A 23,920-nucleotide genomic window follows, 5' to 3' on the forward strand; every position below is an offset into this window, starting at 1 on the left:
TTAAACTTGTCAGTGTTAATTGCAAATATGGCAAATATCAGTAGATATCACCCGTACAAATTAAGCTCTTTGGGGGTTACCAGTAGCTTTTAAGAGGATAGGGGGTCCTGAGAGCAAAGCACTGGAGAGCTGTGAGTGTAAGCGGAGCAGGAGGGCAGAGCCCCGGGAGGAAGTGCGGCAAGTTTGGATGTGTAGTGGGGGTGGGGTGGGCTTGCCTGGCCTTGGTTCCTCAGCAGGGCCAGCGTGGGGCCCACGGCAGATAGCATGTTGATATGAAATCTGATGAAATGCAACCTCAGAGCTGCTAGTCCCCTTTAAAAGAAAGATTCCATACACTGTTTCCCACAACCGAGATCTTTCGTACTCTTGCTTGTGATGAACTTTCTAATGTAATGTTAGATCAGAAGATTCATGCCTTTCAGATGATATAAAATGTTCTTTGTGCTGTCTCAGACCAAAAGAAATCAAATCCAAAGTGAACGAAGATCTAAACGTAAAAATGCAATGTGTAAAAATCTTAAGGAAAATATTTTTAGACTATTGGAGAAGACCTTCCTAATCAAACAGGAAGCTTAGAAGCCATAAAAGAAAAAAAATAGTATTTCTATGACATAAAAATTATTTATATCTTTCCATAGTTAGTGAGTGACAGATGAGGAGAAAATAGTTGTAACATATGTAACAGACAAAGCTTTGTGGTCATAATGCATCAAGGCTGCTTACCAATAAATGAGAAAATGACAAATAAGCTAGTATGAACGACTGTGATTATGAAAAAGAAAAAGAAAAATACAGATTGCCAATAACCACAAAGGAAGATCTAAAATTACTAGTAATTGGTGAAATACAACTTAAAACAAGATATATATTTTGCCCATCAGATTAGTGCAAATGAAAAGGGTGAGTATTCAGTGTTTGAGTAGTGTGTGGGGCAAGAGACCTTTCTGAAGGCTGAGTCTCGGTAGCCATCAGCATTTAAAAGAATATGTCCTTGACCCAGAAATTTCAATTTTAGGAATCTTTCCTGTAGGGATACTCAAAATGTGGGTCAACACTCAAATTTACACATACGTACACATGCACACACAATCTTTTGATCTTAATAGAAAAAAAGGGGGGAAAAGATACCTAAACGTCTGTCACTTGGAGAGTATAAATTCCAGTACATCAGTATTCTGGACTAGACAGCCACCATAAAGAATGAGGTTGGTTTTTTTATATTCTTGTTTGAAAATGCCTGTGATATGTTAAGTGAAAAAAAAAAAGCAATGTATTTGTACAATGATTCCACTCATTAAAAGAAGAAAACCTTTATTCAATAGGCAAATGCACAGATATACACAACAGGTGAACTGTGCTGTCCCTCGGGACACTGTGGGGCTAGGTGGGGTCAGGGAGGGCTGCAGGCCTACAAAGGAGACTTTTATATCGTACACTATTTCCTTCTGTATTGTTTACATTTTAAGGAAGTCTTCATTATTTTTATAATAAAATCCTTTTCAAACGAAACACAAATATACCCCAAATGCCCATAGAATCATGGAAAATACAATTTGACTGTGTTGCCACAAATGGTTATCTGCATAGCTTTCTGTATACGGGAAAACATAACCTAGAAAGACATCCTCTCAGTGAAGAATTAACCCATGAAGACTTTGTGCAGTGCCCCCACTGTAATCATCATTTTCCTCTCTTTCCATGTTTATAGAGCAATTAAGTGTTTTTTTAAAGATATTATTTATTTATTTATTTATTTATTTGAGAGAGAGAGAGACAGAGCACAAGCAGGGCAGGTGGCAGGCAGAGGCAGAGGGAGAAGCAGGCTCCTTGCTGAGCAAGGAGCCTGATAATGGGGCTGGATCCTAGGACACTGGGATCATGACCTGAGCTGAAGGCAGACGCTTAACCAACTGAGCCACCCAGGCGCCCTTCAATGAAGCCTTTTTGAGAAAAGAAAACATTTGTCAAGTCCAGGGAATGATTTAACCTGATGATCAGCCACACGGCTTCAGGGGGTGTCCAGAGCAATGACAGCCATGCCAGTGGAGGGGGTGAGGTGGGAAGCACAGCACCAGGGCCTTGCTGACCACCGGCTTCTAGAGCTGCTCAGGGCTTTGCCTCCTGAGCCTTCTGAGTCAGCCGTGCCCATGGGATCTACCCTTTTACTGTCCACTAGGACTGTGCCCGGCAAACCTGCCAGGCCTCAACCACTCACCACATCGGCCCAGCAGCTCAGCTCCCTCACACTTAGCTCTCCGTGCTCCAAGGTGCACATACAGGCCACTCCCACTATAGGCCCCACGCCAAGTACCGTCCAGCCCACTCCAGCAAGCACATTTGTACATCTTTGTCCCTTGGGTATGTATGGGCAAGCGTGGAGGGCAGTGTCCCAGGACTGGACACGCGGAGGTCCAGGAACACCCTCTGGTTTACCTCCATGCCGACTCTAGCCCCTCTGTTTCCAGCGTATGAACGGTGGGGGCTCACAGATGCAGACCCTGGGGGGAGGGTGCTACTGAGACCCTTCCCGCATTATCCTGGGTGTGAGCCCGTACACAGAGAGAGAACACCTCTCCACTGGCCTGGGGTCTACAGCAAGAGGGTGTGTGTGTGTGCGCGTGTGGGTGTGCAGGCCTTGTGCGTATGTATATCCACATACATATGTGATGTGCACGAATGCACTATGCCCATGCATGTACATGTGTGTTGCTGTAAGCCCATGTGGGGGTGCATGTGTGTATGTGTGGGTGTGTGTTGCAGGCTCCGGGCAGGGACACAATTGACAGAGCTCTCCCCTCTCTCTTCCCCTTCATTAAACCCCATACCTCCCTACCTCACAACAAAGTTGTGTGCGCTCTTCCACCATCTCGCAGAGACTCTCCCCATTTAAGTTGAACCCCCCCCCCCCCCCGCACAATCACTTCCTTTCACCATGCAGGGATACTCCCAGGAACCTGTGGGCCACATTCCGCAGAGCCATGAGCTGTAAGTCAGAAAGCAGGAAATGTGGGTTCTAGGCTTGACCTTAAGCAATGAGCCTCTGCTTCCTCCCTGCAAAACCGAAGGGCTTGAATCACTCAGCTCTAACTGCCGACTCAGGGTGCCGTTGTCCTAGAGGTCGCTCCCCGGCCCTGTCCTAGAGTTTGACGCGTGTGTTGGTGGCAGCCAGGAAATCCTCTGTAACGGCTGTCTCAGGAATGCAGCTTCTGACCACTCATAAAATATGGTGCCTGCAGGGTTGGAGACAGGGGCAGTGTGTTTTCTAAATCACTTCCAAAGGCAAGGCCCTGAGCCGAGGAAATTGGAGCTTTTTATCAACATATTCTCCCTTCGGTGTATTGTGGGGGTCCTGCGTGGGCGTGCTTTGGAAAACGTGACTCAACCATAAAGATGGGTTTAACATTCCGGGAGAGATTACCCTGGAAGTAGCAGCTTCAGTTTTGGCAGACTTTCTTACCTACCCTGTGGGGCAGGGCCATCCAGCAGGAACAGAGTTCAGATATTGGAGCTTTTCATACCCCAAGAGGCAGCAGCCCTCTAGGGCCTGCCCGCCCACGGGAAGGGGCTGCCTGGGCAGCTGCTAGCCTATGGCACACACACTGGGCTAGAACTTTGAGATCCGTGTGTGGATGGGGTCAAGCACCTCTAGAAGTCTTGTAGAGTCAAGAATATGTTTTCCTAAGGCCCTACTTAATGACACAATTTGCAAGGACAAGGTTTGAGCACTACATTTGCCTGACCATCAGAGGTCCATTGGCAAGAGCCCCATGCCCAGGTCTCTTTTTCTTCAGATGTTATTCTGCTGTCAAAGTCTGCCGATGGCCTCGGGCAGCAGCAGGCCTGGGGAAAGAGTTCTTTCTTGAGGTCCTCGAGAGGACCAGGGCCTGGTGGTCGCGTGGCTCAGAGAACTGGGTGATGGCACAAAGGCTAACAGGCTTTTTCCCCTTCCCTCACAGCGGAGCTGGAGTTTGCCCAGATCATCATCATTGTCGTGGTGGTCACGGTGATGGTCGTGGTCATCGTCTGCCTGCTGAATCACTACAAAGTCTCCACCCGGTCCTTCATCAACCGCCCGAATCAGAGCAGAAGGCAGGAGGACGGGCTGCAGCCGGTAAGTGTGGGCCTGAGCCTCTCCCTCTCGGTGCCACCCAGGCCTCTGTCCCAGGCTCCAGACATGAGGCTGGGTACCAGCAAGGGCCACAAAGCAGGCTAGCCTCTTGAGTCAGCCCACGGTGGTCCACAGGTATCAAACACCCTATGGAAGGTTCCTGTACTCAAGAAAAGCACGGGCGTCGTGAGTGTTGCAGATCTGTGAGTTCTCACCACCCGAAGACCCGGAATGTAACCACTCCCCAATCAGAAGAGTGACATGACAGCCCCCAGAAGCCCCCTCGGGTCCCGCTTCTAGGCATACCCCCTACAAGGTCACTGCTGCCTGGACTGCTGTCAGCACAGATCACTTTCGCTTGCTTTTGAACAATATTTTTAACAAAAGAATCCGACAGGAGGTGCTCCTTTGTGTCTGGCTTCTTTCACTAAATCGCCCATGCTGTTACATGGAGATTGTTTTTTAAAAGCGGCCCTGGAGATGTTCCAGGGATCAGAGGGCACCCGTGCAGCACCACCTGTGTCCATAAGATGCCCTGAGGGTTCGGCAGCGCCATGGGTGTGGGTGAGCTAGAAGGGCAGTGGGAGGATACAGGAGCTCGGGGCCGCCTCAGGGAGATCAGGGTGGGTTGGGTAGTGCAGAGGACTCCCAAAACAGCCCACGGTAAGGTTCCTTGGGTTGTCATTTTTAGGGTTTCTAGCTAGTTCTTGCCCTTAATCACCCTCCTCTGGAAAATAAAACATGTTTTCAGTGGAACTGCTCTATGATCTGTACCCAGGAGACCGAAGGCCGCTGGCACTTTCTGTTCTAAGCTGCTAGGACAATCCGTGATTCTGGAAGCCTTCAGTAGGAGGCTTGGGAATGCGAGTTTAGGCAATTACAAACTCTTGGTTGTGGTGGTGGGCAAGAGGCAGGATCCCCTCATGATACTCAGCCCCTCGTGATACTTAGTCCCTGTGTCGGGACATGGGGGTCTGATAACTGGCCATCATAGAGGTGGGGATGCAGCTGCCCTGGAAGGTGTGGTGGAATGGCTGCTGGGCCCTTGGACCCTTAGGGGAGGGCTGGGTCACACTTCATCAGGGCTGCAGAATTGCTCAGTGACCCATTAATTCTGCTGTCTGCATGGGTGGAACTAAGGTTCACTGGGTGTTCTGTGTCTGTGGCAGGCGGGGGCAGGGAGAGGGTAGGGATGGGGCTGCTGGGAGCAGTCCTGAGAAAGAACCCCTTCTCCCTCTCTGCAGTCCCCTGCCTTGATCTCTCTGGGTCCCCGGTTAGGCCCATGAGCTTCCAACAGTCCTACTAACAGGATTTTCATCACACCACCACAGTTTCTCTGTGGGCCCTGGGCCCCTTGTCATCCCAGCAGTCTGGTACCCAAGGGTTCCAGATTCACCCAACACTGGCGTCCTGGTGCCTCTAGATTCCCCACTGTGGTATAGGGACAGTTCTGTCCCCTAAAGGAGAGAATGAATTCTTCCAGAGTTCTGAACACAGAACACACATCATTCCCCAGAGTTTAAAGAGAGAAGACAGAGAGAAGGTCGTACTCTTGGCAGTGGTTTCAGAACTGCAGAAGGATCAGCCATCACTGCTTTGCCTCAGCCTTAATGCAAAGACGGGAAATGCTGACCGCCAGCCTTGGGGGAAGGAGGCAAAACCATCCTCACTCCTTGCCATCAATAGGCAGCCCTCAAGTTTCCATGAAGTACCTGCCAGGAATTTACCCACGTTCCCTGCCTTAGGCTTTGGGCTCCACTCCCCAGGGGATCTGGAGTCACTGCATACAGGGACTCAGACTGCCTTCTTGTGTTTGGCCTGGGTCCCCACTGATCTCTGTGTTCCCCTCAGATTTAATTTGGGGATCACCTTGCTTCTACGTGACTCACCTTGCATCGATGAGGTGGCTCCTCCCTCCACTCCTCAGCGTAGACCTGGCCGAGTCTGCTGTCCCCACCTCCATCCACTGTGGCTAAGCTCCAGCCCATGGCTCTGCTCCCCAGATGGTGAGCTCCATGACCCAGTCAGGTGATGGGACGTGTACGCACACACGGTCACACTCTTACCAGCAGAATAACACTTTTGCAAAGGCAGAAAAGTGAAAATTTAAGGGTGGTGGGTTTTTTTTTTAAGATTTTATTTATTTATTTGAAAGAGAGAATGAGCAGTGAGGACGGAGAGAGGGAGAAGCAGGCTTCCTGCTGAGCAGGGAGCCTGATGCAGGGCTCAACCCCAGGACCCAGCGATCATGACCGGAACCAAAGGCAGCCGCTTAACTGACTGGGCCACCCAGGAGCCCCTAAGTTTGTTCTTACTTAGAATGTATCTTCTGTTTCATTTGGGAATGGGTTTGTGTGGGCCATCTTCCCGGGGCCAGGGGCTCCCCCCGTCTACCCTGCTCTGGGGTTTGCTGGGCAGCAGAGCTGTTTCTTGAAACTGAGAAGGTAATTGGTAATTTTTTGGATGTCCCTTAAGGGCTGCACAGCAAATGAAGATAATCAATATCTAGTGATTGTGTCCCTAGATGTCTCTCTCACACTGTATGCCTAATTTTGTTAATAAATGTCTGAAAGTTTTAGCCCTGAGAGCTGGACCCTGGTTCCGAGACGTAGGCTGCACTCAACTTAGGGTTTAATTCCTTTGCTGCTACTTTACTGTTTTTTTTATTTCTTTGCGTGACCGGGTACTGAGAGCTGTTGCTTCTCAAAGCTTGAATTTTCCTTCTCAATTTAATGGGAGTGGGGATATTGCATAGCTTAGCCATAGGCTCTGTTCAGCGTTTCACAAACTCATGATGTATTTTTATGCAGTGACTAGAGACCATTCAGGCTCAGACTGTAGCTCCAGCTCCTGACTAGCACTACTGACCTGTGGATAGTCCAGAGAGGGAAGAGAAAGGGTGAGACAGCAACCTTACTTGTCTTCTAGACACAGAGACGAATACAGCCAGCACTGTGGGCCACTTACCATGTTTCTGGCTGCTCAGGAATGTGCCCCAACCAGACGTCTTGCCTCCTTTTGGTCTATCTCTCTTCCCTATCCCTTTTCAAGAAATGATCTCTATCTCTCTGTCAAATAAATGAATAAAATCTTTAAAAAATAATATTACAAGATAACATTTAAGAAGTGAGTTCATTCATACCCTATAATGGCTGCTTTCACAACAGCAGCCTTTTAAATTATGGCTTTTTTATTATGATCAAATTTCATTCTAATGGCTCAAGAAAGTATGAAAAGAGGGGATGATTAAATACATAAATACATCAAGGATAGTGGACATCAGATGTCTTACTGTCAGTAGGGGGAGTTATAAATACAGAAAGGAGGAAAATTAATCTATGAGGTTGGATGGGAATTCATGAACAATGTGATCTATACTTTTACTACATATGAATAAAGATAAAACATGAGTTAAATATGTACATGAAAAAAAAAGAAATGCAGCTTACCCTAGTACAGCACTAGGAGAGCAATTGATTAATTTACGTGCATGGTTCCCAGCTAGGGTGATTTTGCCCCCTAGGGGACATTTGACAATGTCAGGAGACATTTTTTTTTTAAGATTTTATTTATTTATTTCACAGAGATCACAAGCAAGCAGAGAGTCAGGCAGAGAGAGAGAGAGAGAGAGAGAGAGAGGAGGAAGCAGGCTCCCCGCTGAGCAGAGAGCCAGATGCAGTGCTCTATCCCAGGACCCTGGGATCATGACCTGAGTCAAAGGCAGAGGCTTTAACCTACTGAGCCACCCAGGCGCCCCGGGAGACATTTTTGTTGTCATAACTTGGGGATGCTACAAGGATGTTCTAAACATCCTTCAGTGCACAGGGCAGCTCCCGCCACAAAACAAACAAACAAAACCGACCTGACTCTAAATATCAGTAGTCCCACAGTGGAGAACCCCTGGTCCCAGCAGGTGTTGACTGCCATTTTTCTAGAGGCACTTCACTGTTCAAAGAGGGGGCCTGTTACTATACATGGATCTCACGTGGCTGGCTCTGAGGCTTCAACAGAGTGAAGAGAACATTGCCCCACAGCGTGGTGGAAAGTGTTGGGGGTCCCCTGCGTGATCAGAGGGTCCTGGTCTGAGACTCTGCCTTGGAATAATTTCCCCCACCCATTCCTGCCCTCCTTTGTTCATTTAGTCATTCACTGAACACGAACCAGGCAGTGAGCAAAATAATGAAGAAACAGTCTGATGTTTCCTTGGCCCTGACCCTCCCTGTGACCCTCAGCAATGGCCAGCTGGCTAATTCTGTTTGGCATTTTATTAGTCTTCCTGGGACGGGCCAGGGGTCTCCAGTGGCCATTTGTGTCTATCACAGGACTGTAAACTGTAGGAAGGGTGTGGGCTCAGTGTGAAAGTTTCAAGCTGCCCATCCAGGTGCCCTCCCTGAACATCCTGAAGTGACCACCTGTGCCAGCCAGCCTCCTCCCCTGAGGGGCTCAGATGGAACTTGGCATTGAGGAAGGCCCCACTCTCATGGACAGAGCTTGTAGCTGAGAGCCTCATAGGTGCCCAACTAGCTGGCAGCTTGTGGGTGCCAAATGCCCCCTGTCAGCCTCCCCATGGGTGAGCACATTGCTGAGCCTGTGCATTGCTGGGACCCTGGCCCGTTTATTCTAGAACCCTGTGAAGTCTTAAACGTGCGTGAAAAGGGCTGTGCAAGGCACAAGGCAGCCTCCACAACAACAACAACAACAAAATGATGTGACCCTAAATGTCAGTAGCACCAAAGTGGAGAACCCCTGATCTCAGCAGGTGAGACACTAGCTGGGTTTTACTCTCAAGGAAGAGGTTGAACATGTAGATGTTGGGCTCCGCCTGAGGAAACTTCACAGCCCTGACGTGAGCCTCCCCTCTCCTCACCGATGGGCTTTCCACTCTGACCAAAGGGAAGAGCAGAACTAAGGTTAATAAGATGGACTCTTAATAGCCATGAATATCCCTGTTCTCAGGGAGAGTCTTCTTCTCTGTGAATGGTTGGTTGGACACTTGCCCCTTTGGGCCAAGTGTCAAGCTCACCCTGATTCTGGGAAGTTTGCTTTGTAAAGTCAGAGGTCCCTTCCTCCATGACTCCTCCACACGCCTTCTTCCTTACATGGCACACCCTCCCACGGACTCCCAGGCCCAGCTCTAACAGTGTCTTTTGGAAGCATACCCTTTCTGTGCCAGCTCCCTCTGGCCATGAAAGGAATGGATGGAATCGGCATTGGCCCTGGCCAGTCAGCCTTCATCACCCGGTATCTCTGAGACTCGGTTCTGTGGGAGCCTGGGGACAGGGCAGTACTGGCCATCAATTTGGTGGAAGCAGCTATGTCTGGATGAAAATGAAAAATAGCAACCTAGGCTTAAATTACAAGAAAAGTAAATGCTTAGCTAATGTCCAAGAGCAGTGAGTGGCTTTGTGACACAAACCTGTAAGTGTTCTCCCTGAGGTAGCCTTGGCTTTTTTTTTTTTTTTTTGAGCCTGGATTCATGTGATTTCAAGACTTTGAGACTGTCTAGATCTCTTTCCATTACCTTAGACTGCCAAGTAACAGGACAACAATAAAGGGGCATAAATATTCCAGACACAGCCCTGAGAGAGATTTGCGCATGTTGCCAGAGCCTCTCTCACGGGAGCTGTGCAGGGGGGTGATGGGGGTAGGAGCAGCCCTTTCTGCCAGCCTGCAGTGAACCCACCTGGACAGCCCGGGTTGCAGCGGGCAGCAGAAAGTGGTGAGGTCAGAGTGGCCAGCCATTTCCTGAGGAACAGGAGAGGGACAGAAACATTTTGCTTCGTGTTAACTATATGAAATTGTGGATATTCAGCCATTTTGACCTATAAAAACAGCCATTTCAATTAAAAAATTAACAGGAGTCACGTCAAGCATTTCTCCATTACTAAGTGCTGCAGGGATTAAATCACTTGTGAAAATATGGGGGCCTCAGCCTCCCCTTGGAGATAGAGCTGTGCCAAGCCGGCACTCAGCACCGCCTGCGCTATCCCAGCTCCACGGGGAGATTGCCAGTGGGATGCTGGAAGGATGCCATTTATTTTGTCTCCCAGCTGTTGGGAAGGAGGACATGCCTGCCATGCCCAGCTGTGTCAGTACAGAAATGCGGGTTCTGGAGATCCAAAGTGTCCCAGGGTGCAGGAAGCCCACACCCAAAGTCCCTCCCTACAGATGTTGCATGCAGACTTGGTGTGCCTTAGACTTGGCCTAAGGTGTGGCCAGTGTGTATGGTTTGCCCCACAGGGTGTTTTGACAAAACTTGATCGAACTGCAAAAATTGGGAGATTTCAAATAAAAACTGAAATTTACAACTTCTCTTGAAAAGTCAGCATATCAGACCACACTGGCCTCTGTTTGTGCCTGGCAGCCCCATGATGGAGCCACTCTGAATGGACTAATGCTTACCTTTTGACTGTGGTCCCATCTTTCTCTGGGGAACCCTCAGTTGTGGGTAGGGTGCCATTACCATCTGTTGCTTCACACAGTGGTGATTGTGTTTAGAGAAAATCTGTTCTGCGCTCATGCCTCTATCACAAGGGGGAAAACAAAAGTTAGACCAAGAGAGCCACTGGTTTCCAAAGAAATGGGAGAGAACTTCCTTGAGGAAGTAAAAATCATTCAAGTAAGAAGAGGAGTTCAACCAAGTATGTCTGGGCCAGCAGAGTCTGATGTCTCTTCCGTCCAGCTGGATGTGCTCGTTCTGGCCCCTGCCATCCAGTCCCATCAGAGGGGGCCATCTCCTCCATAGCTGGGTTCTGGTGGCCAAAAGAATAGAGGAGATGGCCATCGACTTGGGAACAAAGATGGCCTGAGGATAGGCAGTTCTGGACTCCTCTAGAAGCAGCTCGGGAATCCACCACACTGGGCTTAGAACTCCTGGTGCTTGAGAAGCCCACAGGCTGTGTTCTGGGCCCAGTGAAGGGTGCAGGGAGTGGGGAAGTCAACCACACACACAGTTCATTCCTGCAGGGACTAGAGAGGTGCACTGCTCTGTACCTGCCTTTTCTCATTTCTACTTAGGTTTAGAAAAGCATTTAGAAAACCATTTCTAAAATAATAGAAATGAACTATTTAGTAAGGTGAAAAAAAATGAACTAAAGGGCTTGATGTTGTAGTTATAATAAGCATGTCTCTGACACTCCAGACTAAAGAGAAGAAAGCCACTGGCTTTATTTAGCATCGGACTGAGATGAAAGATGGCAGGGGACAGTTTCTCTGTGGGGGAGGCAGATTCTTGCTGCCCGGGAAGACCAGGGGTACTTGTCAACTTGTTCCCATAAAATTCATTATATCATGAGCCTCTGAAACTGCATTTCCTAATGTCACAGGGACTGCGAGGGGCAGGCCAGTCAGCACTGAACTGTAAACTCCAAGCACACGTTTTCTATTGTCAGTCAAACTGTTTCTCCCTGAATAAGATGCAGTCCAGCCGCCAGACTGGTCATTTAAATGGTTTTACACTTCGGTATGTCTGATTGAAGCATCAGAAGGTAATTGTAACAGCTTCCGAATGAGACTGCCTCCCTTCAAGTGAGAGAAACAGGAGGGGAAGTTGCTAGCAAAAACTGGCTAAGGTTGCTGGGACACAGCTGTTACACAGCAGATTCTCATCAGAACAAAAGTAGAAAGGTCTTTTTAATAGCCAAGATTTGTTTTTGGAACTATGTGAGTCGTGCAAATTGCCCCTCCAGTGATGTTGTTGCCAGTGCTCAGAACAGTTCTGGAATTACCTTCAGAGCTTGTAGGGTCCTATTTTGGAGATCTTTCAAGGAGAAAATCTTTTTTTTTTAGTATCTCAGTGATGGCAAATCTTCCTTTTTCTTCTTTGTTCCCTGAAGATGGTTTGCTTTTGGTACCAGCCAAAAAATCCATTTAGAGTTAAATCTTACAAACGATGTGACTGATCGGGCTGAATTATACAAGCTCGGTGCTCAATTAGGAAGACTGATTTTGTCTGAGTTACAAACCGATGCCATAGAGAAGGGTCCCACGGCAAACCAATGGCTTCTTCTGGGGAGGAGCTGGGATGGAAGGAGGTGGACAAAGAGAGGCTGGTTTGTATGTTAAAACTTTTTTGATAAGAATGTGTTCATGTGCTACTTTTGCAATTAAAAAACATCCTCTGCTAACATAAACTGATGATGAAGACAAGTCCAATAATCTCCTGAGCATCTATAGACTCCCAAGATAACTCATTTGAGTATGGTGTGTATTATGACAAAAGCATGCTAAAATCAGATCTTTAAGTAAAATTGGTGAAAATTTTAATAGGTAAATTTTAGTGATGTTTTAGATAGACCCTATAGCATTTAATAATTTAATGGTAAAGCCTGTCTTGTTTCTTTTTAATTAGCCCTTAGAAATTGGTGTAAATTTTTTCTGGGGAAATCAAAGTTCTCTAGATTATTCTAATTCTGTGGCACTAGCTGAGGAGGCTCCCCGGGGCTATCAAAAGATGCCAAGGGAGGTAGCTGTGTTCTCGCTCCATGTGTTAATCCCCCTACCAGCTCTATGACCTTGGGAAAAGCACTGGCCCTGTCCCTAGGCTTAATCTCACAAGAGAGGAGGTGATTGTGCCCGCCTTGGGTGATAGCATGTAGTTCCACATTTCTCTGTTGCCCTGAGCTTTCTAATTCCCAGGCTGGTTTGTCTCCAGGTCTAATTGCTCACTCTCCCCCAGCACCAAGCTCAGAAGAGGCACCTTTGTGGCTCCTTTCCTGCTCACTCCTCAGAACTTATGATCTATTGTACTGTTCTGGAAATACAGAGGATTCCCTTTTCTTCCCAACAGATTATCCTGGATGATTTGTCTTTCTCTTAAGGGATGTGCCTAGATTGAGTAGAGTTGGGAAGGACATTTTAAGTCTGGAGGATAAGTCTGCTGGTGGACTCCTGAAGAGGAAGAAAGGGGGGAATGCTGGAGAAAACAGTCACTTGATACCTAGCGGTCTTGCCTTTGCATCTAAGCTGTTACTGCCATCTAGGGTGGAAAGAGAGAAATACTAAAGCATTTGGATGGTGAGAAGTGTGTGAGGAAAAGGAAGACATGAGAGAAAATATGTTTTACTAGATGGTAAAGGCGTTGCTGAATAATCAAAGATGAGTTTTGCCTCTGCTTTGAAGTTCTCACCCTGAGATGGGGAGAAAACAGTTCCAAATATTTGATGCCATACAATACATTCATTCACTGGGAGGTACCCTTGAAGGGTAAAAGACAAAATATCCATCCAGCAACAGGCTTGCTTTACCACAAACTGGCTGTCACCTCTGATGAGCAGTGTACCTTCTTTGGCCTCACCTTTCTCTCATCTAAAATGAGGGATCATTGGCTTAGATCGGAGGACTTCAGATTGTTTTTGACCCTAAAGAACATTAAAAACACATTTTACATTGTAATCCACAATACTCATTTACACAACTAAGGAATAAGTGTTGCAGAATACTTACAATGTACTCAGTCATTATCTGTTATATTTCAGTTTTTTGGAATGCTGGTTTTGACCCACTTAAATTGATTTTCCAGTTCTCTAAGAGGCTGCAACTCACAGTTTGAAAAACACTTTATTAGGTGTTTACAGTCTCGCAGACATCTGGTTGTTTCCAGTCTTCAAATGTGTTTCCTCTGGTCTCCTGTATATGGAAAGGAGAGTTGGACTGAGAGCATAAAACAAAGAAGATTTGGGGCATGAGAGTGGCCTTACACATGATCACAGTGCACTTGGGTACAAGGCACCAAGCTTCAGCTGCAGGACCCAGCAGAAGCCCCAGTAAATCATGGTCACATATTACTCTCTTTTAATGCTACAAATGTTGTATCCTTTGGATGGAAAAAGATCCAAAAGATACAGAAGTAAAAAAGGATTATCAGAGAGTACTATGAACAAGTTGAAATGGACAGATTCCAGGAAACACACCCTACTAAGACTGACTCATGAAGAAATAGAAAGTCTGAATAGATCTATAAGTAGTAAGGAGACTAAATCAATATTCAAAAACCTCACAAAAAAAGAAAATAACCTAGACCAGAAGCCTTCATTGTAAATTGTACCAAACATTTAAAGAAGAATTAATCCAATCCTTCTCAAACTCTTCCAAAAAATTTGAAGAGAAGGGAACACTTTCTAACTCATTCTGGGAGGCCAGCATTTCCCTCAAGCCAGACAAAGGCCACAACAGTAAGAGAAAACCAGTATCCCTTATGAATATTGATAAAAAATCCTCAACAAAATACTAGCAAACTGAGTTTGGTAGCATACTAAAAGGATTATACACTATGACCAAATGTGGTTTATTTCTCTCATGGAAGGATGGTTCTACATATGAAAATCAATCTACTGTTCATTAATAGAATGAAGGGGAAAAACTAAATGATTATCTAATTGATGCAGAGAAAGAATTTGAAATTAGTCAATACTTTTTCATGATTAAAAACATTCAACAAACTAGAATAGAACAAAACTATCTAAACATAACAAAAGGCCACTCATGATAAGCCCACAGCTAACATACCCAGTGGTGAAGGACTGAAAACTTTTACTCTAAGATCAGGAACAAGACAAGGATGCATGCTTTTACCATTTCTATTACATCATAGTATTTATTGGGAGTTTTGGCCAGAGCAACACGGCAAGAAGGAGAAATAAAAGGCATTTCAATTAGAAGGGAAAAATTAAAATTACCTCTGTTCAGAGATGACATGATCTTATATATAGAAAACCTTAAATATTCCAACAAACAAACAAAAACCTGCTGAACTAATAAACAGATTGATCAAAGTTGCAGGATACAAAAATCAATATGCAAAAATCAGTTACATTTTTTACACCAAGAGTGAACAGTCTGAAAAGGAAATTAAGAAATCAGTTCAATTTACAAGTAGCATCAAAGAGAATAAAATGCTTAGGAAGAAACTTAACCAAGAAGGTGAAAGATTTGTACACTGAAAACTATACAGTGCTCTGAAAGAATTTAACACAGCTAAATGGAAAGACATTTATGTTCATGGATTGGAAGACTTGATATTCTTAAAATGTCAATACTACCCAAAGCAATCTACAGATTCAGTGTAAACGTGTGAAACTCAATGACGGTTTTTTGCAGAAAAAGAAAAGTCCATCCTAAAATGCATATGCCATCTCCAGGGAAATAATGCCCCCCACTGTAGCCAAAATAATATTGAAAAAGAATAACAAAGTTGGAAGTCTTATACTTCTTGATTTCAAAACTTAGTACAAAGCTACAGTACAGAACAGTAAGGTGCTGGCATAAAGACAAAGAGTCCAATGGAATAGACTAGAGAGTCCAGAAATAAACTGTCATCTATATAGTCAATTGATTTTTGACAGGGATGCCAAGACCGTTCGAGGAGAAAGGACAATGTTTTCAAAAATGGTATTGGGAAAACTAGATGTCCACATGCAAAATAATGACATTGAACCTTATCATCTAATACCATATACAAAAAATTAACTCAGCATGGTCCAAAAACCTACATGTAAGAGCTAAAGCTATAAAACTCTTAAAGAAAACAATGGAGAGAAACTTCATGAAATTGGGCTTGGCAATGATTTCTTGGATATGACACCAAAAGCACAGGCAATGAAAGAAAAAAATATATTAGAATTCAAAAAATATAAAAGTTGTTTATCAAAGGACACTGTCCAGAGAGTGAAAAGGCAGCTCCCAGAATGGGAGAAAATATTTGTAAATCATGTCTCTAGTAAGAGATTAATATCCAATATACATAAAGAACTCCTACAATTCAACAACAAAATAATAGACAATGTAATTTAAAAATAGGCAAAGGACCTGAATAGATATTTCTCCAGAGAAGATGCACAAATGACCAATAAGCACATGAGAAAAGCTCTGTAACACTGTGATGGTTTATTTTATAGGTCAACTTGACTAGGCTAAGCAATGCCAAGATAGGTAATAGAATATTATTTTCAGATGTGTCTATGAGAGTAATTCTGGAAGATATGAACATTTGACTCAGTTGACTGAGAAAAAATAATCTGCCCTCCCCAGTGTGAGCAGGCATCATACAATCCCTGGAAAGCTCAAGGAAGAATGGTAAATTTTGTCTCTTTCTTCTTGAGCTGGAGGTGGGGTACATCTTCTGCCCTTGGACATCAGAACTCCTGGTTCGTGGGCCTTTGGACTCTAACACTTATATTTGTGCATCAGCCCCAGCTTCTCAGGCCATCAGACTCAGACTGAATTATACCACAAACTTTCCTGGTTCTCCATCCTGCATATGGAAGATTGTGGGACTTGTCTGTCCCTGTAACCATATAAGCCAATTTCTATAATAATAAGTATCCTACTATTTATAAGTCCTGTAATTATTTATAATTCCTATAATTATTTATAATTCCTATAATAAATATCCTATTATATATTTATCCTATTGTGTATATATAATATGATATACATTAAATTAAATTACATATATTAAATATATACATATATTGTGTGTATATATATATCAATGTTTCCTCTTGGTTTTGTTTCTCTGGAAAACCTTGATTTAATATACTATACAAAAATCAAAACCAAAATGAGGCACCACATCATACCCATTGGGATGGCTGTTAGCAGAAAACCCCAGGAAATAACAAGTGTTGGTGAAGATGGGAAGAAATTGAAACCCTGTGCATTGCTGATGGGAATGTAAAGCGGTACTGCTGCTAGGAAATGTATGTTTGGTTCCTCAAAAAATTAACCATAGAATTACCATATGATCCAGCAGTTCCACTTGTGGCTTTAGACCCAAAATAATTAAAAGCAAAGCTTTAAAGAGATATTTATAAACCCCTATTGATAGCACCTTTATTCACAATAGCCAAAGGGTGGAGACAACCAAAATACCCATCAATGGATGAATGAATTAACAAAATATGACATATATTTACAATGGAACTTAACCTTAAAAAGGAGGGAAATATTGACACATTGAGGAACCTTAAAGATATTATAAAGATATTAAAGTGAAAAAAGAATACAGCAGTCTATCTGCCCACAGAAGGACAAATGTTGTATGATTCCAGTTATAAAATGTACCTAGAATAGTCAAATTCATAGAGACAGAGAGTAGAATGGTGGTTGCAAGGGGGTCAGCAGGGGAAGGAATGGGAAGTTAGTGTTTAATGAGGATAGCATTTTGGTTTGAGAAGATGAAAATGTTCTGGAGATGGATGGTTGTGATAGTTGCACAAAAATGTGAGTGTACTTAATGCCATAGAACACACTTCTAAATTATTAAGATGGCATATTTTGCATTATGTACATTTTACCACAATAAAAAAAAAGTAAAAAGAAGACAAGTCAGTTTCCCACTCACCACCCACCCCCTGAAATGTACCAAATGGTCAGATTTAAAGGGAAAAAAATGCAGTCATTGTGTTCTAGGTCTGCAAATAGCACATCTTGTTGTTGTCATCATAAAGATAATCGTTGGAAAGATAGGTGATTATTTTTGTCTTCAATGCAGATGTTTAAGCGTCAAGCAGATTCAACTCAACAGGAAATTTTTCCATCAGTATGACTGTTCATTGACAGTTGGAAAGGAGGAAAATACAAAGCAACTTCTCAAGTATAAATGAGTCTGAAAATACCTGTCTTCAAGCCCACAAGATTTAGAGCTGTCTTGTGTCCCTTTTCCATAACACGTAGACTCAGTAGCACCCCTTGATGACCAGCGAGCCCCCCAGGGTGGTCCACGGGCTTCGGGGTGCTTTTTTGTGCATCTGGGCTGAAAGGCACCGTCATGAGGGGAAGCCTCTCCCTTGGCATGTTTCCGCAGACCAGATTCTGCCCACAGCCTTGCAGATTCAGAAGAAATAGGTCACCCGATTCCAGGTGCTTGAACATGAGTGAGCGCTGGTCAGTGACTATATTAGCAGAAGAATGACAAATGGCGAAGTACTCATTCACAGGAAAGATTTCATTTTAGCAAATAAGAGAAGATCTAAGAGATAAGCTCTCATGATAAGCTCTTGCTCTTTCTGTTTTCTGCCTCCCTACTTTGACGTGAGGCTATCAGAAGGAGCCGTGCATGGCATAAGCAGCCTCTGCCAGTGTCTGGACCTATGGTGGTTCCCATAGGAACTAATGTCAGCTGAGCTAATGACTGAAGAGTACAGAGAGAGATCATGCCCTGGTGGGCCCTTCTGTGCAGCACCTGGACTCCTGCTGAAACCCACTGATGGGAAGCGGTGGAGAAGAACTTGCTATGAGGGATCTCCTGGGTAATGCCCCTCTTAGGAATCAGCTCCCGACCTTATGAGAAAGGTTCTGGAGAAATCTGAGATAAATACAACTTTGCTTAAGCCTTCTGATGCTTCTAGTGTTTCTATCCAAAATGCCACCTTTGTGGGGCGCCTGGGTGGTTCAGTCGTTAAGCATCTGCCTTCGGCTCAGGTCATGATCTCAGGGTCCCGGGATCGAGTCTCACATTGGGCTCCCTGCTCGGCAGGGAGTCTGCTTCTCCCTCTCTCACTCCCCCTGCTTGTGTTCCCTCTCTTGCTGTCTCTGTCAAATAAATAAAATCTTTTCTAAAAAAATGCCACCTTTGGTGACTGGTGGTGGCAACATTGTGTGTCAGGTATACTCAAAAACAATTTTTTTGAAAAAGACAAAATGCCACCTTTGGAATAGTCTTATAAATAAACAAATGAGGAAATTTCAATGAATTCATTATTTTAGAAGTGATAACTGAAAATTATCCCCACTTTAGCTGTGTAAAACAGCCAGTAGCCATTACCTATAATGGTAAGAGCTACCATTTACTGAATATTTACGTGCAAGGCATGGACTAAGAAATTTGCGTACCTTGCTATATTTGAGCCTCAGAACAAGCTCCTTTTGCAAGTAAGGAAACTGAGGCTTGGAGAAACAAAGTAAGCTTGCCCAAGTCACAGATGGAAAAGTGGTGGCCGAGGGCTTTCCCCAACTGAGAGTTCACTTGCCCTTACAGTTCTGTGTCAATAGCTGTGTCATCCATCCGGGTATTATTCAGTTGTCATCAGATAATCAGTCATTGCCTTTCTTGTTACAGTGACTTTGTTCCAGGTGGAAAACTAGAGAGTAAGAAACACACATGCAAGGCAGGGCACATACGGAGAGGGACCCAAGAGAAGGCCCTTCTTGTAAGCTTCCTAGATGAGGTGTGACATTCCCCCACGTGTTGTCCTGCTCTGTTTTAATGTGTGTCTCAAGTAATTGGTCTAGTAATAGATACAACATAAGCAACTTGAGAATAATAGACCTTGGAAAAAATGAACTAGTAAAAAAAAAAAAAAAAGAACTAGAATTGATTCAAAGTGATCCTTAGAGTAATGTCACGGCAACTCACATTCCAGAATGCTTTCTTGAGTGGAACAAGGTGGGGGAGTGACGGCTTAACTTTGGGGATCGTGCAGCACCCCTGTTTACCCCCACCCCCCATCCCATGGGAAGGTGTGGCACAGGGCCTTTTCGGTTATGCACATCATCTCATATGTTGGGATCAAGACCCCTTGTCAGGAAGTAGTCAGTAGTTGTATGATGAAGTAATGAATGCATGCGTCCCTCCCTTTTGGTGGGTGTTCTAACAAGGGACAGCTGTAAGGGAAGTGAAAGATTTTAAGCCTGCATAATAATATTGGCAAAATTTTATTCCTTTTGCTCAAATCTCTATGAACTATTTGAAGTATTATCTTATTTCACAGCTTATTCCAAGTATAAGACCATGTAATAATACAAGCATTAACCAGGAACAGTAGAGACTTCACTGTTGAGATAAAAATTGGTTCCATAATGAGGATCCAGAAATACTGCCATTTGAGTAGATGCCGGCTGTATGATGAGCCCCTTCTCCCTGAAAATGTTACCACTGGTGTTTGGAGATGAGGAAACAGAGGGGTCCAGACAAGAGGGCCCACATCTTTGAGTTCAGCTAGGCACAGCTATCTGAAAAGATAGTACAGGCCCCTTGGAGGACCCTGGTCATGGGCTCAGATCATAGTCTAAGGATTTCACCTCATCTGGGGGGCCAGAATAATCAGGCTTTGCCAGCAGTGTGAGAATCGATGCTACTGAGGACAGTATGGTGATGGGCAGCATGGCGTGTGGCCAAAGCAGGTTAAGGCATGAGGACCTGAGTGAGGCAGGTCCCTAACCAGCAGATCAGCTGGGATCCAGCTTTCTAGAATTCTGGCCATCTTCTGGGTCTCAGTTCTCCGTGTACCAGCACAGAACTAGAATGACAGCTTTCTGGGCTGTTGACCCTAACCATTCTCACCGTGACATCTTGTAGATTTCATTGTTTTAATGGGCTCCTGTGTGCTGTGTGGGTGAAAGGCCTAAAAAAAAAAAAGTGTCCTGTAGAAACGAATGAATCAGGGGGCAGGGAGTTGTTAGTGAATCGTTAAATAAGCCATGCCGTTGTTAAAATATTAATGATGGAGAGACCGAGCCTGGGTGGCTCAGCCAGTTGGGTGTCTGCCTTCACTCAGGTCACGATCCCAGAGTCCTGGGATGGAGCCCCGCATGGGGCTCCCTGCTCAGAGGGAAGCCTGCTTCTCCCTCTGCCTGTGCTTGCTCTCTCTCTTTCTCTGACAAATAAATAAATAAAATATTTAAAAACAAACAAACAAATAAATAACATATTGATGATAGCAATTAGGGAGGTAGAGCGGGGGTGAGGTGGCCTGGTGAGCAGATGAGCCGGAGTGACAGAGGAATGTGAAGTTTCAGGAGGAGCTGATGAGTGCCAGTGCAAAGAGGTCAGCACTGGGATTCCGTTGGAATCCAGGAGGCCCCCACAGTTGGGTCCTGGATCTCCCAGAAGGAGGTGCTGTGGTGTAGACCCATCCCCATGAGGATGGCCCTATAAAGAGGGGAATGGGAGGGAGTGGCCCAGGGAGGCTGCAGCGAGAGGAGACATGCCCCCGACAGGGTCTGTGGACTTCCCCACAGTTAACCAAATGCAGAGCTGGAGGCACCCCCAAGCTTCGGGCAGTGTGGTAAAGGCACAGACCAGGAAGGGAGGGTGACCCTGAAGGCAGCAAGAGAAAGGCTCCAGAAGGCTCCAGAGGAGGGTCCCAGAGCACCAAGTAGAAGTGGTAATGGGAGGAGCCAGACCACGAAGTGTGGTCTCTTCTAGGCAGTTTCCCAGTTTGGCTAATTTCTAGGGAAATAAAACCATTGAGGATGGTATTTTCATTCTTCAGAAAATGTGCATGCCCCTGCTTCTGGGTCACCTTGCATGGTGCTGTTATTTGTGGCCCTTTGGCGACTCACTCTGGGCTAACCACCTGCTCCGGCTGTCGCCTGGTGTCAGTCCCCCAGGTCAGGGAGGTGGCCAGTGTGTGCAGGGGCAGGAATGGAACCAAGCTCATCTGACAGAAAGGGTTGCTGGGGTAGAATGACAAGTCACAGATGTATCCAAGGATTCGTTTTTATGCTGTTTTCAATATGACCTCGAAACATACTGAATGTTTCCCTTTGACCCAAAGGAAGTTGTGGAAGCTCCCGGCAAGCTGCCCAGGCCCGGTGAAGGACTGCCCATGGGTGCAGGTCAGCTGCTTTATTAGATTCTACTTGGGACTCTCTGTCACCTGTCACCATGCTGGCGCCAAAACAGCTCATTACGTAATTTCATAGTCAGACCATAAGCCCCAACTTCCTGTAAATGCAGCTGGGTCTGTTCGTATTTTTGCCCCTGATTCCATGAAGTCCTGTGGGTATTTTAGGAACGGGCTGTATGTACTGGACAAACACTGTTTAGCTGCAAAAGGAGTGTTTGTATTCGAATTCTGGCCTACAAATGAGAGCAAGAGAGGGTTGGCCTTTGCGTCCAAAGACGTAGGGGTGTTTTACCTGGCAGGTCATCTCATGGGTGTTCTTAGGTTTCAGGCGGCTCAGTGATGGCACAAGGTCATGTGTGCACATTCCTAGGAATCCAAAAATACAAGCATCTCTTCCCACCACCACCACCACCAAGAACAACTCAATTGTTCTTATTCTCTTTCTCATAGTAACAGGCCTTAAGCTAATAAATAGCCCAGCAGACACTTGCTAATAGCCAACAATCGCGGTTCAAAAGGGATGACATACTGAGATGCCTTGTAAACAAATTCATGGTGCTAGAAATGACCCTTAGTCACGTACACTGTTTGCACATCACCTCGTTGGTCTGGTCAAACATTTTTGAAAAAGATATTAAACAACCAGATGTCCGGTTACCTCTGCCTTATGAGTACATGGACTCAAGAAGAAATTCGTTACGAGACACTTGAAGGGCATTTGGGCTTTGGGAAACTCAGTTTTTGGTCTGAAAGCCAACCAGTGTGGCTGGGTAGTGCTTTCCTTCTGCTGCTGCTGCTCCTGCTGCTTAGGGCAAAGCTGGTTGCATTCCAGAATGGCGTTATCTGTAGGGCAAAGCTGGTTGCATTCCAGAATGGCATTATCTGGCGCCCAGCCCATGGCAGCTAGTCCCCATTGTGCGGGGCAGGCCTCCAAATAAGAGCTTGGATTCACCCAGACCCGACCCAGATCCGGGTGGTGACCCGGGTGTCCACTTTTGAGGACATTTTGAATGTATTGCAAACACACAGGTGTATAGTTTGGAAGATACTTGATTTCAGATCTGTTTTCAATCCATTATGGCTGAGACCAAAACCTTCCAGGTTTTCCTTGTGATCACAGTTCTCTGTTCAGGTGTTCGGTGTGAAAGGGACCAGTTCTTTGTCACTCTATGTTTTAAACAGGTCTGCTGCTGTCAAAGAGGAATGTGATCCCTTGATTTTGGGTGCTGTTGCATGAGACTAATAATTTTTCTTGTGATGTCTCTTGTCCCCCCACTGCCAGGAAGGGCGCCTGTGGCCTTCAGACAGCTCCGGGCCTCGGCCAGGGGCCTCAGAGGTAAGGAGTTGGGTAGGGGTGGTGGGTGGGCTGTGGGAGGTAGCTATTGCACCCATGTGAGGGGAGGGGAGGAGGGGAATAACCACTGCGACAACATTGATGGGAAGGCTAAGTGTATTACAGCACAGATTAAGAAATAACACATTTCGATCAAGGCATATGCTGTAACTTTGGTTAAAAAGGTGAGGAGGAGTTTTTCTCTAGAATGTCCTAGAGAAGATTGGTGCTAGTCTGAAGCTCCTCAGAGAAATCAGGTTGAGAATCACTGATCTTTCCCTGATTTCATAAGCTGCTAATAATGAGGCTTGGTAGATGTGGGCATAGTTTATAAACTTTCATAAGTTTATAACTCTCCAACTTTCATAATATGATTTTTAAAATAACAATAGATTTGCCTATCAGTTACAACTACAGTGTGAAAGAAGTCAGTGGAGATACAGATCTTTGTATCTGTATACACTCTTTCCTCTAGAAGAAATCTGGTTGGTGGAATAGGTGAGAGAATTATGTAAGAACAGTAGTACCTGGATTCATTTTGGGAAAACAGATCTGTAATTGTATTTACTTTGGAGTACAAAATGTTCTTCATGTCAGTTACTAAAAGTAACTACAGGAAACTTTCATCCAGAATGAAACAACCGGAAAAGTCTAGAAACCAGAAGGAAAAAGAACTCACTTGTTCTGTATTTTCTTAAGTGATGGATAGAACAACATGCTCCTATATATGTTGTGATTATACTTAGATTTACATGAAAACTCTGAGGGCCCCCATTCTTCTGAGCCATAGGTGAGGGAGCAGGTAGTGGGGTCCTTTCGCTCCAGGTGAAGGTGTGGGGGCCCAGAGCTGTCCCCTGGTGGACAGGGCTGCCGTGCCACCCCCACAGCGTTCTTCCGCTTCATTCCTGT

The 23,920-nt window shown here is 45.1% G+C and overlaps 1 protein-coding gene across 8 annotated transcripts in view; it reads left to right on the top strand.

Annotated features, from left to right (window-relative positions):
- LDLRAD4 (low density lipoprotein receptor class A domain containing 4) overlaps positions 1-23,920 on the top strand; it is a 422,279-nt gene that overhangs the window by 390,257 nt on the left and 8,102 nt on the right. For all 8 annotated transcript variants that reach the window (XM_047696221.1, XM_047696220.1, XM_047696215.1 and 5 more), the window contains 2 exons: positions 3,957-4,111; positions 22,961-23,014. In XM_047696221.1, coding sequence (XP_047552177.1) covers positions 4,007-4,111; positions 22,961-23,014 — 159 coding nt within the window. In that variant the 5' untranslated portion in view covers positions 3,957-4,006. The remainder of the gene's footprint in view (positions 1-3,956; positions 4,112-22,960; positions 23,015-23,920) is intronic.

This window comes from Lutra lutra, chromosome 12, assembly GCF_902655055.1.
Source record: "Lutra lutra chromosome 12, mLutLut1.2, whole genome shotgun sequence".
Taxonomy (NCBI): Eukaryota; Metazoa; Chordata; class Mammalia; order Carnivora; family Mustelidae; genus Lutra; species Lutra lutra.